The sequence below is a fragment of the Salmo trutta genome, chromosome 27 (genome assembly GCF_901001165.1).
Source record: "Salmo trutta chromosome 27, fSalTru1.1, whole genome shotgun sequence".
Lineage (NCBI taxonomy): Eukaryota > Metazoa > Chordata > Actinopteri > Salmoniformes > Salmonidae > Salmo > Salmo trutta.
In genome coordinates, this window is record NC_042983.1 from 26,899,589 (window position 1) to 26,920,033 (window position 20,445).

The following is a 20,445-nucleotide window of genomic DNA, read 5'->3' on the forward strand; positions in this document are numbered from 1 at the left end:
CCCCAATGCGTGTCAACAGTAAAGTTTTTTTTCTTTCTTTCTTATAGGATAGATCAGCTTTATTGCAAATAGATTATAGCTTCCATCAATGTAATTGTCTGCATCATTTCCAATCCCCCATAGATTTTTTTGCAAATATATATATATATATATATATATATATATATATATATATACATATATACATATATATATATATACACACACACACACACACACACACACACACATTTTCCACTAACCCTACCACCCCTCCCCTAATTGGAGTAAACTAATGAACAACACTTAAGCTTCTACTTCCAGCTTTTACATACTTGTACATTTTACAGACACAATCTATTTTACAATAATAATCTGTAAAGTTTGGTGGAGGAGGAATAATGGTCTAGGGTAGTTTTTCATGGTTCGGCTTAGGCACCTTAGTTCCAGTGAAAGAACATTTTAACGCTACAGCATACATTCTAGACGATTCTGTGTTTCCTACTTTGTGGCAACAGTTTGGGGAAGGCCCTTTTCTGTTTCAGCATGACAAATACCCCGTGCACAAAACAAGGTCCATACAGAAATGGCTTGTCGAGATCGGTATGGAAGAACTTGACTGGCCTGCACAGAGCCCTGACCTCAACCCCATCAAACACCTTTTGGATGAATTGGAATGCAGACTGCGAGCCATGCCTAATTGCCCAACATCAGTGCCCGACCTCAATAATGCTCGTGGCTGAATGGAAGGAAGCAAGTCCCCGCAGCACTGATCCAACATCTAGTGGAACTCCTTCCCAGAAGAGTGGAGACTGTTATAGCAGCAAAGGGGGGGGACCAACTCCATATTAATGGCCATGATTTTGGAATGAGGTTCGACAGGCAGGTGTCCACATACTTTTGGTCATGTAGTGTGTGAAGGCACCAACAAATACCACAAGCAGAAAAAATATGTTAAACTACTACGGTCTCCATGTATTAAAAAGTAAAACTTTAGTATTTAACGGTAGTGTATTAAAAGCAAGGAAGACTGAAAAAATGAAGTCATCAACTGTATTCTTTGCATTCATTGCAAATTTATTTATTTTTGCAAATACACTAAAAATGTTTACAAAAGCATTATATAAACATTTGTGCAGTGTAAATTAACAAAAAATTATGGATTACTTTTGAAATAGTTTTGCACCCAACATGACGATTGTCATTTTCAGCAGCAAAAAAATATAAATCTCAGAAGTAACATGAAATGTCTGTTAGTCGGTGACTGAGAAACTTACACGCAATGACATGTGAACATTATACAGTTGCTACACTGCTTAAAACAAAAATCGGTAACTTGAAAGTAAATTGATGAAATAAAAGGATTTATGGCACCAGCGTTCTTCTTCCCTGAAGGAGGGCTTCATTCATCTATGGGTTAGATTGTGTGTACACTTCCCTTGTTCCTGTTCTGGCACCAAGGCAATCTCCCTACACATGTATACAGATAGTCAGCCTTCCAATTAATCACTCCAGTTTGACAAAACTGTGCATTAGCTCCACAAAAATAGGTCTACATTAGCTTATTATCCTATACACACACATTCACAACCATCAAGGAATTCTCTCAGAACATTTGGGGACTTTGCTACTCTCACTGATGGATCAATATATCACATTATGAACCATCTTTACAAGATGCATTTTTCTGTGAGAAACATTTCATGATACAAACTGAAAATGTGTGCGATAACCCCCGTTGAATATTAAAAAATAAACTGTACTTAGAAATGAAACAGGACCACAAAACATGTACACTCGGGACAAATATAACATTGAACATATGGATACATAAATATTGTGTCAGATTAAAAAACATTTATAAAAAATTGTACATAATCTTGTATTGCTGTGTCAATACATAACTCCGTTTTTTACCCTTCACATTAGAGATGCATTTTAACCCTTTGAAGTTCGCTTGATATTAATAATCCTGATCAAATTGTAAAAACCACATGTTTTGGCCTTGATGGGAGAAGCACATTACTCAAACACTGTTGTAAATACACAGAGCCTGTGGGCCCTGGTCAAAAGTAATGCACTGTATAAGATATAGGGTGCAATTCCAGACGCAGCCATAGTGTAGAAGGTAGGCAGGCGCTGGCACAACCGTTATCTCCGAGGAGAGTAAACACGAGCTGGAACAGATCCATGTAGGTTATCTTTGGTCAAGCACAGGGGAGCGAATGGACTTGAATGATTGGGTACAAAAGGTGAATGGGACTAGTCAGTCAGACAGTGGTAAGTATTGGCTCAGGTGTATGTGTGTGTGCGCACGTGCACACAGTTCAGGTTTAAGGTCTTATAGATTCAAGTCAATAAGGATGGTAAGATATACTGTGATGATTAAACAAGTAAGCAATACATGCACAAGGCCATGATTGCTTGTATATTGATTGAGCTGAAAAGGCCTATTGTTTATTGGTCCTTGACATAGAATATAACCAGGACCAAAGTTTCAGAGAGTATGCCCAAAACCATGTCTGACAGACGTCCTTAATTGCACAACCAAACTCATGCTTGAAAAAATAAAATAAAAATATATATTAAAAACAAAATATTAAATTTGTTTACTAGGGCATCCCATCTAGAACTCCAGAGTTTCCAGTTGAACAAACCCCATCATCACCCACAGAAACAAGTATTATAAATATCTAAATTATCCCAATATGGACAATTCCTCATGTTACAATGTGTTGCTATCTATAGTTATGTGCTAATTCCAGTAAATGACAGCAAGCTTTGGGCATTGTATCCTGCTCAAATATTCTTCGATATTTAAAGAGTTGCTTCACAGAGACCAGACATAGCAATTCATAAGTTGATACTGGTTTCCATTGGAACAACCTTAAACAGAATATGAGCATGGATGGCTCATCCATAGAAAAATACAAGTCCATAGGTTATGGCAATTAATAGCAGCAATAATAGATACAAAAAAAAAAAAAAAAAAAGAATATTCAATGTACTGAAAAGTAAGTAACAAAGGCAAAGTGTCCATCTAGAATAACACTTCAGGAACCACATTGAAAAACAACCCGGGGCAAACTACTGAAATACACAGAAGGACCCTTGCATTTTATATAACAACCCCCAAAACATACAGGGCATGTTCTCTTTTTTTGGGAAAGTGCAGGAATTTTCAAGTTGACAGTATTATGGCCTTAGTTCATTTTTTCCAGAAGCAACTGCCAAAAGGCTTGACACGACACAGAGACTAGTGACCAACGATGGCCAAAAAAATATCAGACAAAGAGCGTTTCAAGTGCCATGTTCGTCTGAATACCTACAGCTCCTTGGCAAGCCAGTTGACTCTGACATAACATGCACAGCAGAAGCGGTGTGCAGGGCCCGACTGTTTACTCTACAATTCACCTGTGTTTTCTTTATGGCGCACCAGTCGGTGTTTCTAACAGTGTTTCGTCTTTATGTGAAAACCTGGTCACCTTGTTATGAGGACTGTACTATCAATCCAAATTGTGCTTTCTCCAAGTATTGATGCAGACACACAAAAGTGGGTCGACACTGATGTTAAAAAAAAAGTGTCTTCGGCACACCTGTGACTACTTGCTGGATTAGGTCAGGGGTAGCCAGACATTTCCCCATTGCATATGTACAACTATTAAGATATCCAGCTTTTTACCATATCAACAAAGAAACACTGAAAATTGTAAGGCAGAAAGTTGGTTCAAGTCTCCCTTGTAAGTTTTGTGGGTATGTTTTTTTTCTTACAATTTCAATATGAGATGAAAGTTTAGGCCATATCTACTTTGGCTATTAATCATCCTTAATGGGAAAGCAGCTATTTACTAATGCCTTATCTGAGGAAATGTCTAAGATTTAAAAAAATTCTGTCTCAAACTAGTGTTGGGGAAAAAGGTGAAGGGAAAGGGAAAACAATCTAAATGTCTAGTTTCTCAGTTGTCATACTACACTGAGCCTGCGTCAAGAAAAATAGTCACCCATAGTCCAATCAAAAACAGGACACTGCATGGTAAGACATGCACACAAACTGTCACAAATTCTATTTGATAACAACTTGGGTGTGTGCACTGACGGATTCATCCCAGGAAAAGGAAATGTATTATAAATAGTCCATTTCTTTTTTCTTCAAAAAGTACATGCTAAGTACAGTTTTACTAGCAAAACCACTTCTATTCTGAGTCAGTGAATAATCAGTTACAGGGAGGGAAGAATACCAGATGTTTTAATCTGATGGCTGTTTGAGGTGACTTCACAAACACTGATACAAAGAAATGTTTCAGGACCCTCTTGTCTTCATTAAATCAGGTGAATACTACCCATCAGTCAGTGCAAGGCTGATAGTGACTGCTCAGTGGTTGTTATTAATAAGTGAGAATACTGCCTAATTTGATACTTATTCCCTCGCAGAAAATACTCAAAAAAGCTTTGTCCTGGCTGTCCAAGTGTTCCTTCATGAACCCAGCGCTGAGCCCAACAGAACAGAGACAGAAGTGACAGTAGTAGTAGTAGTAGTAGTAGTAGTAGTAGTAGTAGACAGGAGTTGTCGTTTTGCACTATGGCAGGCAGAAAGACCATGCTCAGCAGGATAGTCAAGAGCGTCATTGAGAAGAGCAGCATCTTGATTGACATGGACATTTATTGGGGTTGTTGCCCAAAAGTGAAAACCCCTGGCCGCACTGCAAAACCCTGCCTTGGTTATAATACAACGCCCAGGCTGCTCCGCCACACAATACAGCCTGCATCAACACTTCTGAGCCTCCACGGGAGACATGGCGATGTAGGAGCCGTTCCTCATTGGCTGGTTGGTGTAGTTGTTTTCTGATGGTTCAACCTCTGGTTTGTCGCTGACTTGAGTGTAGGCCGTTTCATCTTTTGCCGTCTGAAGAGGGGAGGACATTTTGTAAACGACAAAGCAGAAATCAACCATGAAAACAACAAACATTTTATATATTTACAACTAAATCGGAAATATATTGCAATGGTAGATAATAAACTAATTGTGGATAAATCATTAATTAATGTCACTGTACAAAACCAACAAACTCAAAATACTTTCAACTTAATGAATACCACTATGAAGCATGAATGTTAAATAAATGTTTATATTATACTTAAAGATATTAAAATAAGCAATAAGCAAGAATTGCTAATAACTGAACGAAAATGACAAATGAAGCAAATGAAGACTTACAGTAAAAGAATGAAAAGCTTCAGTAAAATCAATACGTTTTACTTCATTCTAAAACAGAAAGGAAAAAGGGGGGGGTTACAGAAATGTTTTATCATAGCTGGAATCCTTAGTTGATACATTCATCTTTGGTCTTATAAATGAACGATAAACTCATTGATTTTGGAAAAAATAACTTATGACTCAAAAGCTTATTTCAACTGTCGTACCCCATCAGAACCCAAAATACAGGCTTGTTTTACTCCAATGTTTGTAAGCCATGTAAATGTAAACAAACACTGAAGCCTCAAAACATGGTTAAAAGTATTTTATATCATCAATGGTCAGTCCATGCATCCATGTCTGGTGGTTCTGTCAATGGCTACATTTCTCCAGACCCATTCCTTAGCTTTTTACCAAAACACAGCTTTGTTAATGTTTGAATGAAGGATTATAGCTTTATTTGATATTCCAAGCTATGACATGTGAACTTCTACTAAGATAACCCCTATCGAGCCGAGTCACAACTGATGGGTGGGGAATGGGGTCAGAGGGACTAACCTAGACAAACACAGATAAGTGTTGAAAGTACCCTGGCTATCCTACAGAACTATTGTTACTAGAGTTCAGAGCACTCTTTGGCCTGTACGGTAGTGTAGACTATACACGGTCATCATTGTGACTGTCTATCTGCCAACGGGGACTGCTAAATTAAGATCTATACTTCCTGTTTTGACCTCAGTTATTTAAAATTGTTAGAAAGGCCAGCAGCACTATCATTTCATACAGAGATTACAGAAGGCAGCACATGTTGACTATGTGAGGTTCCTCATGCACGGTGTTAACTGAACATGCAAGGAGATGGAGAACTCAGACACCAGACCACTGATGTTAATATAGAAGAATAAATTGTATATAAAACAGATCAAACATGCAAGAGCACAGTCAAAGCTAACATAAAACCTTTGTTGTGTCAATGCACCATTCAATTCTAATCACTTAGAACCTCCTGGGACAACTGACATATTGTGAGTGACGTGCACAATTTACACTATATTTTAGAGAAGCTTATGAATATTATAGATTTTTTGCTACAAAAAAAATGTGTTTGGGGTCTCCTGGTAATAAGCGCAGGGGTAGAGGACAGGTCTTACCTTCTTCTGGCGAGACCTGCAGACCAGGACGACTAGGACAATGAGCAGGATGGCTCCCATGCCCACGATGAGCAGAGGGAAGTTGGACACCAGGGTCACGATGAGCAGCAGGGTCCTCATCTGGGCAGCAGAGTCATCATCAATAGTAGCCGTCTGGGGGAAGGAGGGGGGGGGGGGGTCACTAAGGTTATTAACCTGTCTTTAATATGTTGTTATTAACTGATCTTAATAATAGACTAGAAGGTTCTCTCTAGCTAAATATCTGGATTTTTGTCTAATACAACTTAATTTGACATGTCTTGGCTGCACGTGAGGCTGACTGAATTTCTCAAAATAAATTGGAGCGAAAGGAAGGAGATAAGTCTTACCTCATTGACAAACATGATGGGAAAAATGATCTCGTTTAGATGTTTGGTTTCGCTGTGGAAGAGAAAATGAAGTGAGGACTTGAGGTTCAACAATAGGCCTTTTCACTCAGTTCGTATGAGGGATGAGAAGGGTCAGTCTGGCAAACTGTTCAGATTGCTATACTTACGGGAAGCCTTGAACTCTGTTCAAAATTATATTGAGCTGGGCCCTCTTGCAAGCACGGATGGGAACCCCAGTGGTCTAAAAAAAACAAAATAAGGCTTTAAAATGAAGTAATATAAACTTATTCAGTTAGAACTGGCCCTTTCCAACATGGAGGCATTAACACATACAACATGTAATAGAGCTATTAAATACAGTATACTTATACTCACAATGAGATTATGTAAGTGTATAGGCCCCATAACTGATCATGCATATTGGCCTCATCACTATATATGGTAGATAAAATGTTTGTTCATACCGGGTTAAGGTCAAGGTAAGTCTCGTGCTCCTCCTTGTTGGGGTGCAGTCCATCAACAGCATTGATGTACTTGTCATCTGCCTGATAAAAGTGGGGGAACGACACCACGATAGGTGCACCTATGGACAAGAGGAAGGAGATGGGAAAGACACACGATTTAAGACAAAACACCACAAGCAACCTATATGATCAAATAGATCAAATGTCCTTATCCTGGACTGCCATAAGAGAGGATTAGGCAAAACAAAGTCCAATGTTTTAATATTGGGGCTCTAAAAGGGAAACATCAAAGACAAAATTGAGAGATTGATAACGTGTGCATGGAGATAACGGAACAAATAGCAAAAATGTGTCAAGTTCCTTCCTTGCCATTGGAAAGGCGGCCTGTACCGGACATGTTCTGATACAGTGAAATTATGGACGGGTTTTTACAACCCAAGACAAAACGATTCCTTTGAGGTCAGAATGACCATTATGAAGTTCCACAAGGTACTACTCATAGAGACACCATGTAATGTGTTACAGTGTGGGAGCCAATAACCCTCACTAAGGAATATGGAAACTCTTCAAACTGCTATATCTGACAAACGGAATTCAAACCACCACAAGGAATTAATAAAGGGTCCTATTCACTTTGTAGCCCGAGAGGACGCGGTTAAAACAGCCTCAAATCAATAGAACCGTGATTTCAGCATTACGAACACTGAGGAATAACTTTGCCCCGATTGTTGAACTTTCTCTGCACCACACTACGAAAGCGGATGTTTCTTAAAAATATATCTCCTTCCCTCACGAGACTTAAGGGTCACAGTAGTGCATTTATATGCCATGTGATCGTTTTATGAGGGCCTTTGGAGATTATCCTTATCCTCAAATTCAAGTGTTTTATAGCCCTCATCCAGAGTTAATCATTCACCATCTACACTACTATGAAATCTGGATCCTCAAACATGGACATTTCTGATATCTATTGGAGCTTGGATTGCAGTTAGAACTAGGGCACATATAATGTTATGCCAACCAGGGTTGTGACAGTAATGAACCATCTCTTACCTTCTCTGCAAACACTGACTTTTAGCACTCCGGTGCCGAGGCAGTCCCCAGCTGGCACACAGAAGCCGGCGTTAGTGGGGTTCTCCTCAGGACTCTGCAGGACGTCGTGGGGCGGGGCGAAACGGTAGGCTGGGATGCCCTTCACGTCCACGTCCTCAACATAACCCAGATGGATAGACCTAAACCCCAGAGGCAGGTAAGAATAAGGAGAAGAACACATAAGCTGTGTAGGAGTTTCTCAGTTCACAAAACTTACAGCAGGAATTTGGAATTCAGTTCGACACATGTCATTTTGCAGAGGAGATTGTGAGGTCTGTGTTAACAAATGTGTCACCTACTGTGTGGAACATTGGGTAAATATGAGAAGACAAAGTATAACGGTCTTGATTGAGTCAAAGCTCCATTTTATATTATGTGCCTCTTCTCCAGATTCTCCTCACGCATTATGGTGTTGGTTGAAACATGCCCAACTCACACCTGTTTACCATGGCCAGGGTGTGGCGTGTTCTACAGCGGTTTACCAGTCCGATACGAATACGAGTCAGTCGTTTCTCGATAATTCTTGGCTGTCACCTAAACCACCATCCCCCTCTGTACTGGCTGCTTTGACTGTAAACAAATAATAAAACTACAGACAATACAGATTTGGAGATATAACTGACGTACCTGCAGAGGTCAGCCGCAAAGATGTACAGTAGCTCTTTCCTAGACAACAGAGGGTGGAACACACTGCCGTCCGTCCCGTTGATCATGTTGCTCTGGTTAGAGGACCACCACGACATTTCACTGTCGATAGGGGAAAGGTATGGGATATGTTAGACATCAAGAAGAAGCTTTCGTTTACACAAGGTTATTATAAAACAACATGGCGGGGCCAGATACTGATTTCATTTAAAACGCCTGGAAGCGGTTTTCTATTTCTGATATTTAAATATACGAATTTGCAATCTGCTCTGTCATGACAGGGAGCAAATCAGTTTATCCTTGGACTTTGAATACTTGATTTGGACAGATCCCAATTCATTCCCGTTCAATGTCACAGGGCAAGGACCAAAAAGAAAAATGCTGACATGAGAAATGTTTTTTGAGAACCATTAACTACAACAACATGAAGGTGGAAAACAGAGGGAAATAAAGGTCCTTACGTCAATCCGTTCCATGTGTCTATTCTGCCATATTCCATGTAGTCACGTTCGCCAGTCAAGAACACAAACTCTCCTTCATGAGTTCCATTTTTCTAGGAGAAGAGAGAGAGAAAGACAATAGTTCAGTTAGACTGTCATATCAAAAGGAATACATCCAACATCCAGGAGAACAGTGGACAGGTACAGAATTAGACACAGACACGGACTCTTGATAAGCAGAGGGAAAACAATGCTGTTAAAACGGTCATTTGGGAAGGAATGTCAGTGTTTAAAGTGTCTGGTTGTAGTTGTTGGAACTGTACTGACGGGGGATATTGTGCTATAGAGGGAAAAAAATGCCACTGCATTACTGTAGACTGCCTATCCTGTTCTGTTTTTCCTTCTCGTATTACAGTTTTATAGGCAGCGGTAAGAGACTGTAGTTGACCAAAACGGTTGACAAATGCTTTGACAGTCGAGATTTTACAATTTAGGTAAAATTCTACCCAACGTCTAGATCTTTCAGGGGAATTCCAAATAATGCACAATTATCTGGTTTGTGGAACCTGAGAAAACTATTCACATTGTTATTGCATGAGGTGGAATAGCAGATGTGAGTCTCCATAGACACGAGTCTCCCAGAAAAAGGGTAAGTAAACAGCTTCATCAGCATTTTGTCATTTTCACTCCTCCCAGGCCCTACCAACAGAGACCTCCTCCCAGGCCCTACCAACAGAGACCTCCTCCCAGGCCCTACCAACAGAGACCTCCTCCCAGGCCCTACCAACAGAGACCTCCTCCCAGGCCCTACCAACAGAGACCTCCTCCCAGGCCCTACCAACAGAGACCTCCTCCCAGGCCCTACCAACAGAGACCTCCTCCCAGGCCCTACCAACAGAGACCTCCTCCCAGGCCCTACCAACAGAGACCTCCTCCCAGGCCCTACCAACCACCTACTGGTTCAATGACTAAAGGATTTCTAGTGCACTTTCACAACTTTCGGTTAAATCACAAATTTCAAGACCGGCCATTAGCTAAGGTTATGACTTTAGTGAATGACTGTATTCAGAAGTGTAATCTGACTAAGCATATTTCAAGGTTTTACTAAACACAAACAGTGCCTACCTTCCACATCAGCCCAAACATCTCATCCACCTCTGGCCTAATGCTGTGGATTTTGGTGAGCAGAGGGTCCTTGAAGCCCCACAGCACCTCGTGGACAGTGCGGGTCATGAAGATCTCCACGCCGATGGACTTCATATACATGGAGACAATGGTACGCAGCAGGAAGGAGTAGGAGTTCAGCTCACTCATCACCGCCTGTAGAGGGAGAGGAAACCGAGAGAGAAGGGGTTAGAGCTCACATGCTATCATACCACTAGTAACAAAATTATAAACAACGTTTCTAAGTCTATAGCTTTTGTTGCTGTCTAGACTCTGGTCTGGTTCTCATTAATGGAAATTGGATTATGTCCATGAAAGTGTCTGCTATAAAGTAAAAAGTTGGTAGGAACAAGTCACCAAAATGTCATAATACACCATTTAGCATAATGCTTGGAAAGTCTACTGGAATGATGCAGTAAAGGAATGTCAATACAGGGTTACAGTGGTTATACTGGGACTCTTGAAAGGTTAAACTTAACCAAAACAGAAGAGGATACACTTGTGGAATAATTCACACCCTCACCCTCAACTCAAACTGTGTTGCACTACAGTTTATAACACACTATATTGCAGATACAACGTGTCCATGGCAGCTAAGATACAGGGCCATAAGCGAAGACTGTACAAGTATACCAAATGTAGAGGTAACAAGCAGAGGCCGAGAGAGACGCATACTAACTCACCACAGCTGGGATGTTGACTGTCCTCAGAATGTCGACCTCTGGATTACCTCTGGACTTCTCTGGGACGAAGACAAAGCTTTTGGGATTCAGGGCATAAACCTTGGTTCCATTTTCAAGGAAAGTCACATTTTCCCTGGGTCTGTATTCCCTGTTATGGAAAGATGTGGATATGAGGATTAAGTCGGTCCACATAGATGTTCACATGGGGATGAAAGACATGTTCAAACAAGTCCAGCAGCAGGTTCAGCAGCATGGAACCGCTTTCATTCAATAGGACTTTCCCAAGACCTGAATTACCAGCTTCCCATGATCAAACAAACAGATAATAAAACAAATACATTGTAAGCCGAATTTTAACTTGAGATGCGCACATGCAAAAACCTTCCATTGGCATCGATACATGATTTCCACTTAAGTCAAAGTTATGATTTTGGATCTCAAGATAAGATTCAGCCCTGTGTGAACTGAGGCCTCCTAATTTCAAAGGACAGCAGTGAGTGTGTTGTCAACCCACCTGTAAGTGTAAGGTCCAATCTGGGTGACCACTGCCTTTCCCCCTGCTAAGAACACTTCTGGATTGGTCACGTTGAAGAAGTAATACTCCATGTAGACTGGAGGCGGCGGGTTCTTCCATGACTCAAATACTTGGCTTGCCTCTGTCAAAGTCAATTCCTAAAAAAAAAATATTGTAATAGAGAAATACAGTTATTTAAGGACGGTCCAAAACAACAATGATCTCTCCAAGTGTAATTTTTTTATTTTTTTTATTTCACCTTTATTTAACCAGGTAGGCAAGTTGAGAACAAGTTCTCATTTACAATTGCGACCTGGCCAAGATAAAGCAAAGCAGTTCGACAACATACAACAACACAGAGTTACACATGGAGTAAACAACATACAGTCAATAATACAGTAGAAAAAATAAAATAAGACTATATACAATGTGAGCAAATGATGTGAGATAAGGGAGGTAAAAGCAAAAAAATGCCATAGTGGCAAAGTAAATAAAGTATAGCAAGAAAAACACTGGAATGGTAGATTTGTAGTTTGAAGAAAGTTCAAAGTTCAAATATAAATAATATGGTGCAAATGAGCAAAATAAATAAAATAAATAAATACAGTAGGGGAAGAGGTAGTAGTTTGGGCTAAATTATAGATGGGCTATGTACAGGTGCAGTGATCTGTGAGCTGCTCTGACAGCTGGTGCTTAAAGCTAGTGAGGGAGATAAGTGTTTCCAATTTCAGAGATTTTTGTAGTTCGTTCCAGTCGTTGGCAGCAGAGAACTGGAAGGAGAGACGACCAAAGGAGGAGTTGGCTTTAGGGGTGACCAGAGAGATATACCTGCTGGAGCGCGTGCTACAGGTGGGTGCTGCTATGGTGACCAGTGAGCGGAGATAAGGGGGGACTTTACCTAGCAGGGTCTTGTAGATGACCTGGAGCCAATGTGTTTGGCGACGATTATGAAGTGAAGGCCAGCCAACGAGAGCATACAGATCGCAGTGGTGGGTTGTATATGGGTCTTTGGTGACAAAACGGATGGCACTGTGATAGACTGCATCCAGCTTGTTGAGTAGGGTATTGGAGGCTATTTTGTAAATGACATCGCCGAAGTCGAGGATTGGTAGGATGGTCAGTTTTACGAGGGTATGTTTGGCAGCATGAGTGAAGGATGCTTTGTTGCGAAATAGGAAGCCAATTCTAGATTTCACTTTGGATTGGAGATGATTGATGTGAGTCTGGAAGGAAAGTTTACAGTCTAACCAGACACCTAGGTATTTGTAGTTGTCCACAAATTCTAAGTTAGAACCGTCCAGAGAAGTTATGCTGGATGGGCGGGCAGGTGCAGGCAGCGATCGGTTGAAGAGCATGCATTTAGTTTTACTTGTGTTTAGGAGCAGTTGGAGGCCACGGAAGGAGAGTTGAATGGTATTGAAGCTCGTCTGGAGGGTTGTTAACACAGTGTCCAAAGAAGGGCCAGAAGTATACAGAATGGTGTCGTCTGTTTAGGGTAGTACATTTGAGGGATAGAAGGAGCATTGGCCTAAAAAGCTATTTGAAACAGTAACCCCATTCATCTCTAAACTAAAGATATTTTGGCTTTCAAAAGCTATTTAATTTTTGATTTCAGCTACACCACCCATCAACAACCCTTTCACGTTATACCAGGAGAGAGCACACACACTGCAAATAATGTAGTGAAGACGCAATGCCAGCACACCAAAGCCCGCAATGCCAGCACACCAAAACCCCAGGGGAAGGGGGAAAACGCCTTCGTAGGTGAATAACTGTCAGAACAAGAATAAAACCTGAGTGAAAACAGCAAAGGAGGAGGTTTGGGCGAACCCCAGCAGGCTGATCAAGGGATGATTGCATTTTTCCTTAAATGACCACTCACCAAATTGGCAGCATGACAGTTTGAATAAACAATACGGAGTAGTAGCACTGTCCTATTGGTCATCATATGACTAGATGAGTGGTTAAATGTGTTCAGATAAGTCTCTCACACCATAGTAATCCATGTGGGACTAAATTTGTCCTGTTTTTGAAATGCGGCAATGATCAGATAAAAAAAAAAGCTTACCGGTAAATTCTAGGGCTGGGAGGATACCAGTATCGCAATACTCATTAGTATCGTGGCAAGGAAATAAAACGGGTTTAACTTCCTTAGGAAAACAACCCTAATATTGCAAACAAATATAATTATGTTATCATCCAGAGTCACATGCATTTATTATCTAACTATAGAACACAATATTTTACATACAGGTTTTTGAAGGACCAAAGAGTTGTCTGCTTCTTGTTTTTATTTTTGCCATGGGAAATAAATATTGCAATACTGGTATCATCCCAGCTCCAGTAAATTCCACCACAATTCCACAGCATTTTAAAACACCATTAGTGTAAACTTTTTTATTTAACTAGGCAAGTCAGTTAAGAACAAATTCTTATTTACAATGACGGCTTACCCAAACATGCATTCAATCGTGTTTAACATTAGCCCACATTACAAATGCTTGACTAGAAAGACAGTTTCAACCCGGTCTGGTCTCAGTCTAGATATGGGTGTTTACTATGTTGCGTCTAGTCTCAGACTAGATATATAAAACGATACTAATGAGTATTGCGATACTGGTATCCTCCCAGCCCTAGAATTTATCCGGTAAACTTAAAAAAAAAAAAATCTGATCATTGCCGCATATAAAACGTTTGGTAAGGTTACTTAAGACAAAAACGAAAGGAGGATGGGTGGGCGTATAACGGAAATGTCGAATCTCATCAAGGACAACGTTAGCATTTTAGCTAATTAACAACTTCTCAACTACTTAGTACTTTTTTTTGACCTACTTTGCAAGTTAGCTAACCCTTCACTCTAACCCTAAGCCCTAGCCTAGCTAACATTAGCCACCTAGCTAACAGCCACAAGAAATTGGAATTCGTAACATATCTTACGTTTTGCAAATTCATAACCCCCCCGTCCTTTACATAAGGGGTTACTGATTGCCTTCTCTGTCCCTTGAGTAAAGTGTACATGAGAAAGGCCTTTACCATTCACACCGCTCACTCGCTCATCTTGAGGTCTCAGAGAAGCTCAGTTGTCGCTTTTAAGGTGTGGCTCAACACGGATGCACAAACTCGTTTCCCGTCCAGACTTTTTCAGTCATTGAGCCAATGGACTGTCCATTTAAAAGTGCGTCTCAGAAGAATTATATGCATAAAAAAAATTTACATCATATTTGGTGGCAAGAATTAAGCAGCAGTGGGCCACCGCTACTAAATGAATATAGGGGAAACTGGGTACATACTCCCTACAGAGTCCTAAATGATCTGACAATAATTTTGCCTCATACACACATTCTGACAAACACACTACACAACACAACTGGGCAGAAGGTCACCACTCACTAGCTAGAGCATTGAACTGGGGGCATGCTCCTCTGGGGGAAAGCAGAAGGCTGTTGCTTCACTTAGACTAGTCAGTTTTAAACATAACTGGAGTGGGCATATTGAGCCAGTGAAATAGGCTGTTTCCAGCACAAGACATATGAATCAACTCAATTAATAGGCCATTTCATGCTGTACAGCAAAGTATGAAGGCTGTGGAGTCAAATATCGCTTTGCATGGAATAAAGATATCCCTGAGATCTTGAAATATATAACAAAATAGCATATTTGATGCTGAGAAGCCATTTCCCTTTAATTTTACTAGATCATTTGAGTCACCTGAAAGTTGTGAAAAGTCAAGCCAAACTAAGCCAGCTATTCCAATCATGCGTGTTGTATTGGCTGCATTTATAGTTAGAATCCGCAGTTGAAACAATTAAAGCAGTCACTCTGCCCGTTTTGGTAAAAAGCTGAGGGATGGGCCTGTAGAAAATGTAACCATTCTCAAAATCATGGATAGAGCTATGGATGCAAGGACTGACCATCCATGGCATTACAATTATACTTTTACCCATGTGTTGTGGGTGTACAGTGTTTGTTTACAAACAACGGATTAAAATAAGCTTATATTTTGGGTTGATGGGGTATGACAGTTGAACTAAAATCTTGAGGCATTTATAAGTTACAGTACATTCGGAAAGTATTCAGATACCTTGACTTTTTCCACATTTTGTTACGTCACAGCCTTATTCTAAAATGGATTAAATTGCCCCCCCACTCAATCTGCACACAATACCCCATAATGACAAAGCAAAAACAGGTTGCGAATTTTATGCAAACGTATTAGAAATAAGAAACTGAAAGTTACATTTACATAAGCATTCAGACCCTTTACTCAGTACTTTGTTGAAAAACCTTTGGCAGCGATTACAGAATCGAGTCTTCTTGGGTTTGATGCTACAAGCTTGACACACCTGTATTTGGGGAGTTTCTCCCATTCTTCTCTGCAGATCCTCTGAAGCTCTGTCAGGTTAGATTGGGAGCGTTGCTGCACAGCTATTTTCAGGTCTTTCCAGAGATGTTCGATCAGGTTCAAGTCCAGGTTCTGGCTGGGCCACTCAAGGACATTCAGAGACTTTTCCCGAAGCCACTCCTGTGTTGTCTTGGCTGTGTGCCTAGGGTCGTGGTCCTGTTGGAATGTGAACCGTCGCCCCAGTCTGAGGTGCTGAGCGCTCTGGAGCAGGTTTTTCATCAAGGATCTCACTGCACTTTGCTCAGTTCATATTCCCTCAATCCTGACTAGTCTCCCAGTCCGTGCCACTGAAAAACATCCCCACAGCATGATGCTGCCACCACCATGCATCACCGTAGGGATGGGGCCAGGTTTCCTCCAGACGTGATGCTTTCTATTCAGGCCAAAGAGTTAAATCTTTGTTTCATCAGACCAGAGAATTTTGTTTCTCACGGTCAGAGTCGTTAAGGTGCCTTTTGGCAAACTCCAAGCGGGCTGTCATGTGCCTTTTACTGAGGAGTGGTTTCTGTCTGGCCACTCTACCATAAAGGCCTGATTGGTGGAGTGCTGGAGAGATGGTTGTCCTTCTGGATGGTTCTCCCATCTCCACAGAGGAACTCTGGAGCTCTGTCAGAGTGACCATTGGGTTCTTGGTCACCTCCCTGCCCAAGGCCCTTCTTGGTCATGGAGGTGACCAAGGTCACCTTCTCCCCCGGCCAGCTCTAGGAAGAGTCTTGGTGGTTCCAAACTGTTGGAGGCCACTGTTTTTGGGGACCTTCAATGCTGCAGACATTTTTTAGTAGCCTTCACCAGATCTGTGCCTCAACACGTGTGTAGATTGATGAGGAAATTTTATTTAATCTATTTTAGAATAAGGCTGTAACGTAACAAAATGTGGAAAACGTGATAGTCTGAATACTTTCTGAATGCACTGTATATTCTTCAGGAATCAATTGGTAGGCTATATATTAGTCTAAATGGATGTAGCAACTATGGATTCTAGTTTTAAAGCCAAACACTGACTACATACACGAAAGGTGAGTGTGAGAAAAACACCACCAACATGTGATTCAGACTCATCTTCAGCAGTATGGTGCCAAGTTTCACAATCAGTGATGTCTGTTTTGTTTTTATAAATCAAATGGAGTCCCTCTCAAACGGATACAATTCCCAAGAGTGACCGTTTCTCTGCAACACTAACTTTTGGTAAAGTCAAGGCCTAGATTAGAAGAATTCCTGTTTTTAACACCCTCGAAAAAAGTCTCTCAAAGGCTTCCATAGATGTCATGTTTACATCATTTCGCTCTTAGAAATGCTTCAAACCTTGATCTCACAAGCACAGGCAAGCAGGGACAAAGGGCTGAGGGTTTATCAATCTTATCTAAAATCAAAAAACTCACTATTTTTGTAGCTGGTGGTTGAGGATGGGTCACATGAAGAGTGGTAAAGACATTAAAACATAACCATCTGGTTCACTCAAAAAGAAATGAAAACCTGACATGAAACATCTGTGGGAGTTGTGGTTTGATAACGTTTCTCAAGTCCATAATAAATGTTATTCAGTGTCATGTTTTCCAGTCTAGAGGATGACAAACTGTTTGAATGAAAGTTAACATAGGTCATACGTTTAAATCGTTGTCAACTTTTTTTTAACGGGGACAGAGGGTTGTTTTCCAGGCAGAGCAGTCCTCTAGACCTAGATCAGGCAAGGGCTGAAACAATGAAACAGACTAATGCTCACTGTTGTTTTAAGATCCAGGAAAGTCGTTCTATGAGCCGTTTTAGATATAAAAGTGGTACAGTTGTGGATGGACATTCATTCTTAATTTATCTATTATCTTTTCAGTCACCGGCAATATGTCCACATAACACTCCTGCACTTTATTGAACTTAAAATACAGGTAGGCCGATTGACAACATCAACAATATTTTGTTTCATTTCATGATGTTATGTATTCTAGGTCTAGGGTGACACCATATCCCAAATAAACCCAGACCCAAATTCATTTAACAGCGGCCACGAAACGAATGTTTATGTGTCTATACCCTATGACAGTCTGACATTTCTGCTGATGTGGGCATGACACTTTAAGAAAGAGGGCTTCTCAGATGCGAGAGATGTTCAACCTGGTAAGCAAGAAGGATGAAGAGTGAAATGAGGGAGCGGGACTCAGCCTTCATGGTCTCTCTCCCTTCCCCCATCCATGCGCACGCACCTCCCCCAGACTCTTCTCTGACGAGATTCCAACCCCTTACTGATAAACCCAATAAACCACGAGGAAAGCTCTTAGAATTTTAAATCCCATTCCCAAATAAATTATATTGTGACAGACAGGTAAATGAGATGAATACCCCGCAAATAAAGATGCAGCAGTAGACTTGTATTTCAACTCATCTGTCAACCATTATGTATAATAAAGCAAATGAAGTGAGTGGGCTTTATTTTACTGTTGGAATAAAACAGGCTGCTTGCCTACAGTGCACTAATCCATGGTGATGATGATGTTACCGCCACGCGCTGTGACAGGAACATACCTGGCATTGTAAATCAGCCGGTGAGATTCAATCAGGCTATACATTGAGTTTAAATGCTAAACGCCTTGCAGAGCTGTTCAAGAGGGTTGAATCAATATTGCGGATTTATGAATGATACAATGTTGCTTTCCTACCACACAAAAAACATCACTGGTTGGTGGTAAAGCATGCAGCACTTGTAAATTGTCGACCTTGGAAGGCATGCTGCACTGACCCATGTTGGGTGGGAGAATGACTGGAGATACGGATTGAGCAAACAAATACTGTAACGTTATCTATCGAACATCATCACCTAATAACAAGGGATGGGAAATGTGACTCACCGTCTGCTGTTCAGTGCAATTACAACTAACAAATTAAAGTCACCAGACTATAAAACTATCAAATGCATGTTTGAAGTGGGAAAAAGTTGCAACTCACCTTTTTTAGCCGGTTGTGAATCATTGTTTGGAAGACTTGAGCCACCACCAAGGTGATCCCCACTATCAGTAGGTGGGCGCAGACAATTCCAGTAGCGTAAATTACACAGGATCTCCGAGTCATGATGCCAGCCAACTATCAAACTAATTTGGCAAATGTGAAATTACTTACCAAATAACATTAACGATAATACTTTAGGTTCTGATCTTTAAGGGTTTATTTTACTCAAAAGGTAGCCGCTACTTCTCACTTTGCCTCTTACACTACAGCGAAACTCACTATACGAATTTCAAAATTGCTCGTTGATATGCATCTACTTGCAAACTGTCTTCGAAAATAAGAAATGCTGGTAGTTTCCTTAGTGTCATAGAACAATGTTCTTCTCCCCATACAGCCGTTTTCCTAACGAGAATCGACTGTGTTATTCGAAGGCAGCGGGAGAAATAACAGTGCTGAGGACGGGTGCCAGACCTCCACTCCCTCCCTCACCAGATTCAAATGAACTCGGTCATGCGAAGAGGTTCGTTTTGGTGTCTGCTGGGCGGTGGGTGTGTTAAAATGTAGCGTGCTTTCTGTGGCTGAGGTCACTGTTTTACTTTTTAGCACCAGAAACATAAGACGGCACAAACTAAATAACTACGATTTGCCCTTGATTTGATCTACCTACATAGCGCTGTTTTGTATTAGGATACATTCAACCAAGCAAAGATTTGAAAGTAAACTTGAGGTTCTGACGTAATTTGAGACCAATTCACTTTCATGTGTAACTATGCAAGTAATATTCTTTCAAGAGATAGCAGTGTATTTATTTATATACAGATCAACAATTTACATTGTTACATCATACAAAACAGAACGCAGGTATTAACAAGAAAAAACTAAAGCATATACAAAATATAAATTAAATAATAAAAAAATTAACAATTCTAGTGCAATTGTAATCACTCTGAAAAAAATCTTATTATAATGATTCAGGAAAATGTTATTCTTGTTGTTTGTTATTCACTAGGGTTAATGTTTTAATAAGATCGCTAAATTCAATTAAACATGTGTAATTTTGGTATAGAATTTTGTTTGTTAAGAGATAGCAGTGTAGTAAAGTGAAGCTAACAACGTCTGACAAAGAGCTTGTGAATGAATTAGCAACGCATGCTCGTTCACATGTGATGTCACACTAGGATTGCTACTAGTTAGTTAGTAACTTTCTAGACTGAGAGAGTGGGGTGTGTAGCCTAGTCCTGCTATACTACTGCCACTTATTTTTAGCAGGGTGCCGTATAATATTGGATAACTATAAAACATTAAAAAGCACATTGCATCTGATGTGGTGAGTTAGCTAAATGAATGTACACATGATTCTGCCTTCATACATGTTTGGGAGTCATCGACCGTTACTTCTCAACATGAAATACCGC

At 40.5% G+C, this 20,445-nt stretch overlaps 1 protein-coding gene across 1 annotated transcript; it reads right to left on the reverse strand.

The window, feature by feature from the left end:
• Positions 1 to 1,031: 1,031 nt before the first annotated feature.
• scarb2a (scavenger receptor class B, member 2a) lies at positions 1,032 to 19,548 on the reverse strand. Its single transcript, XM_029717549.1, has 13 exons — positions 19,031 to 19,548; positions 11,695 to 11,852; positions 11,181 to 11,328; positions 10,459 to 10,653; positions 9,355 to 9,446; positions 8,876 to 8,995; positions 8,210 to 8,388; positions 7,157 to 7,275; positions 6,860 to 6,933; positions 6,693 to 6,744; positions 6,325 to 6,477; positions 5,195 to 5,242; positions 1,032 to 4,882 (listed from the first exon to the last, which is right to left on the reverse strand). The coding sequence occupies exons 1-13, from the start codon at positions 19,151 to 19,153 to the stop codon at positions 4,745 to 4,747; spliced, it is 1,599 nt and encodes a 532-aa protein (XP_029573409.1). The 5' UTR covers positions 19,154 to 19,548; the 3' UTR covers positions 1,032 to 4,744.
• Between the last annotated feature and the right edge of the window lie 897 nt (positions 19,549 to 20,445).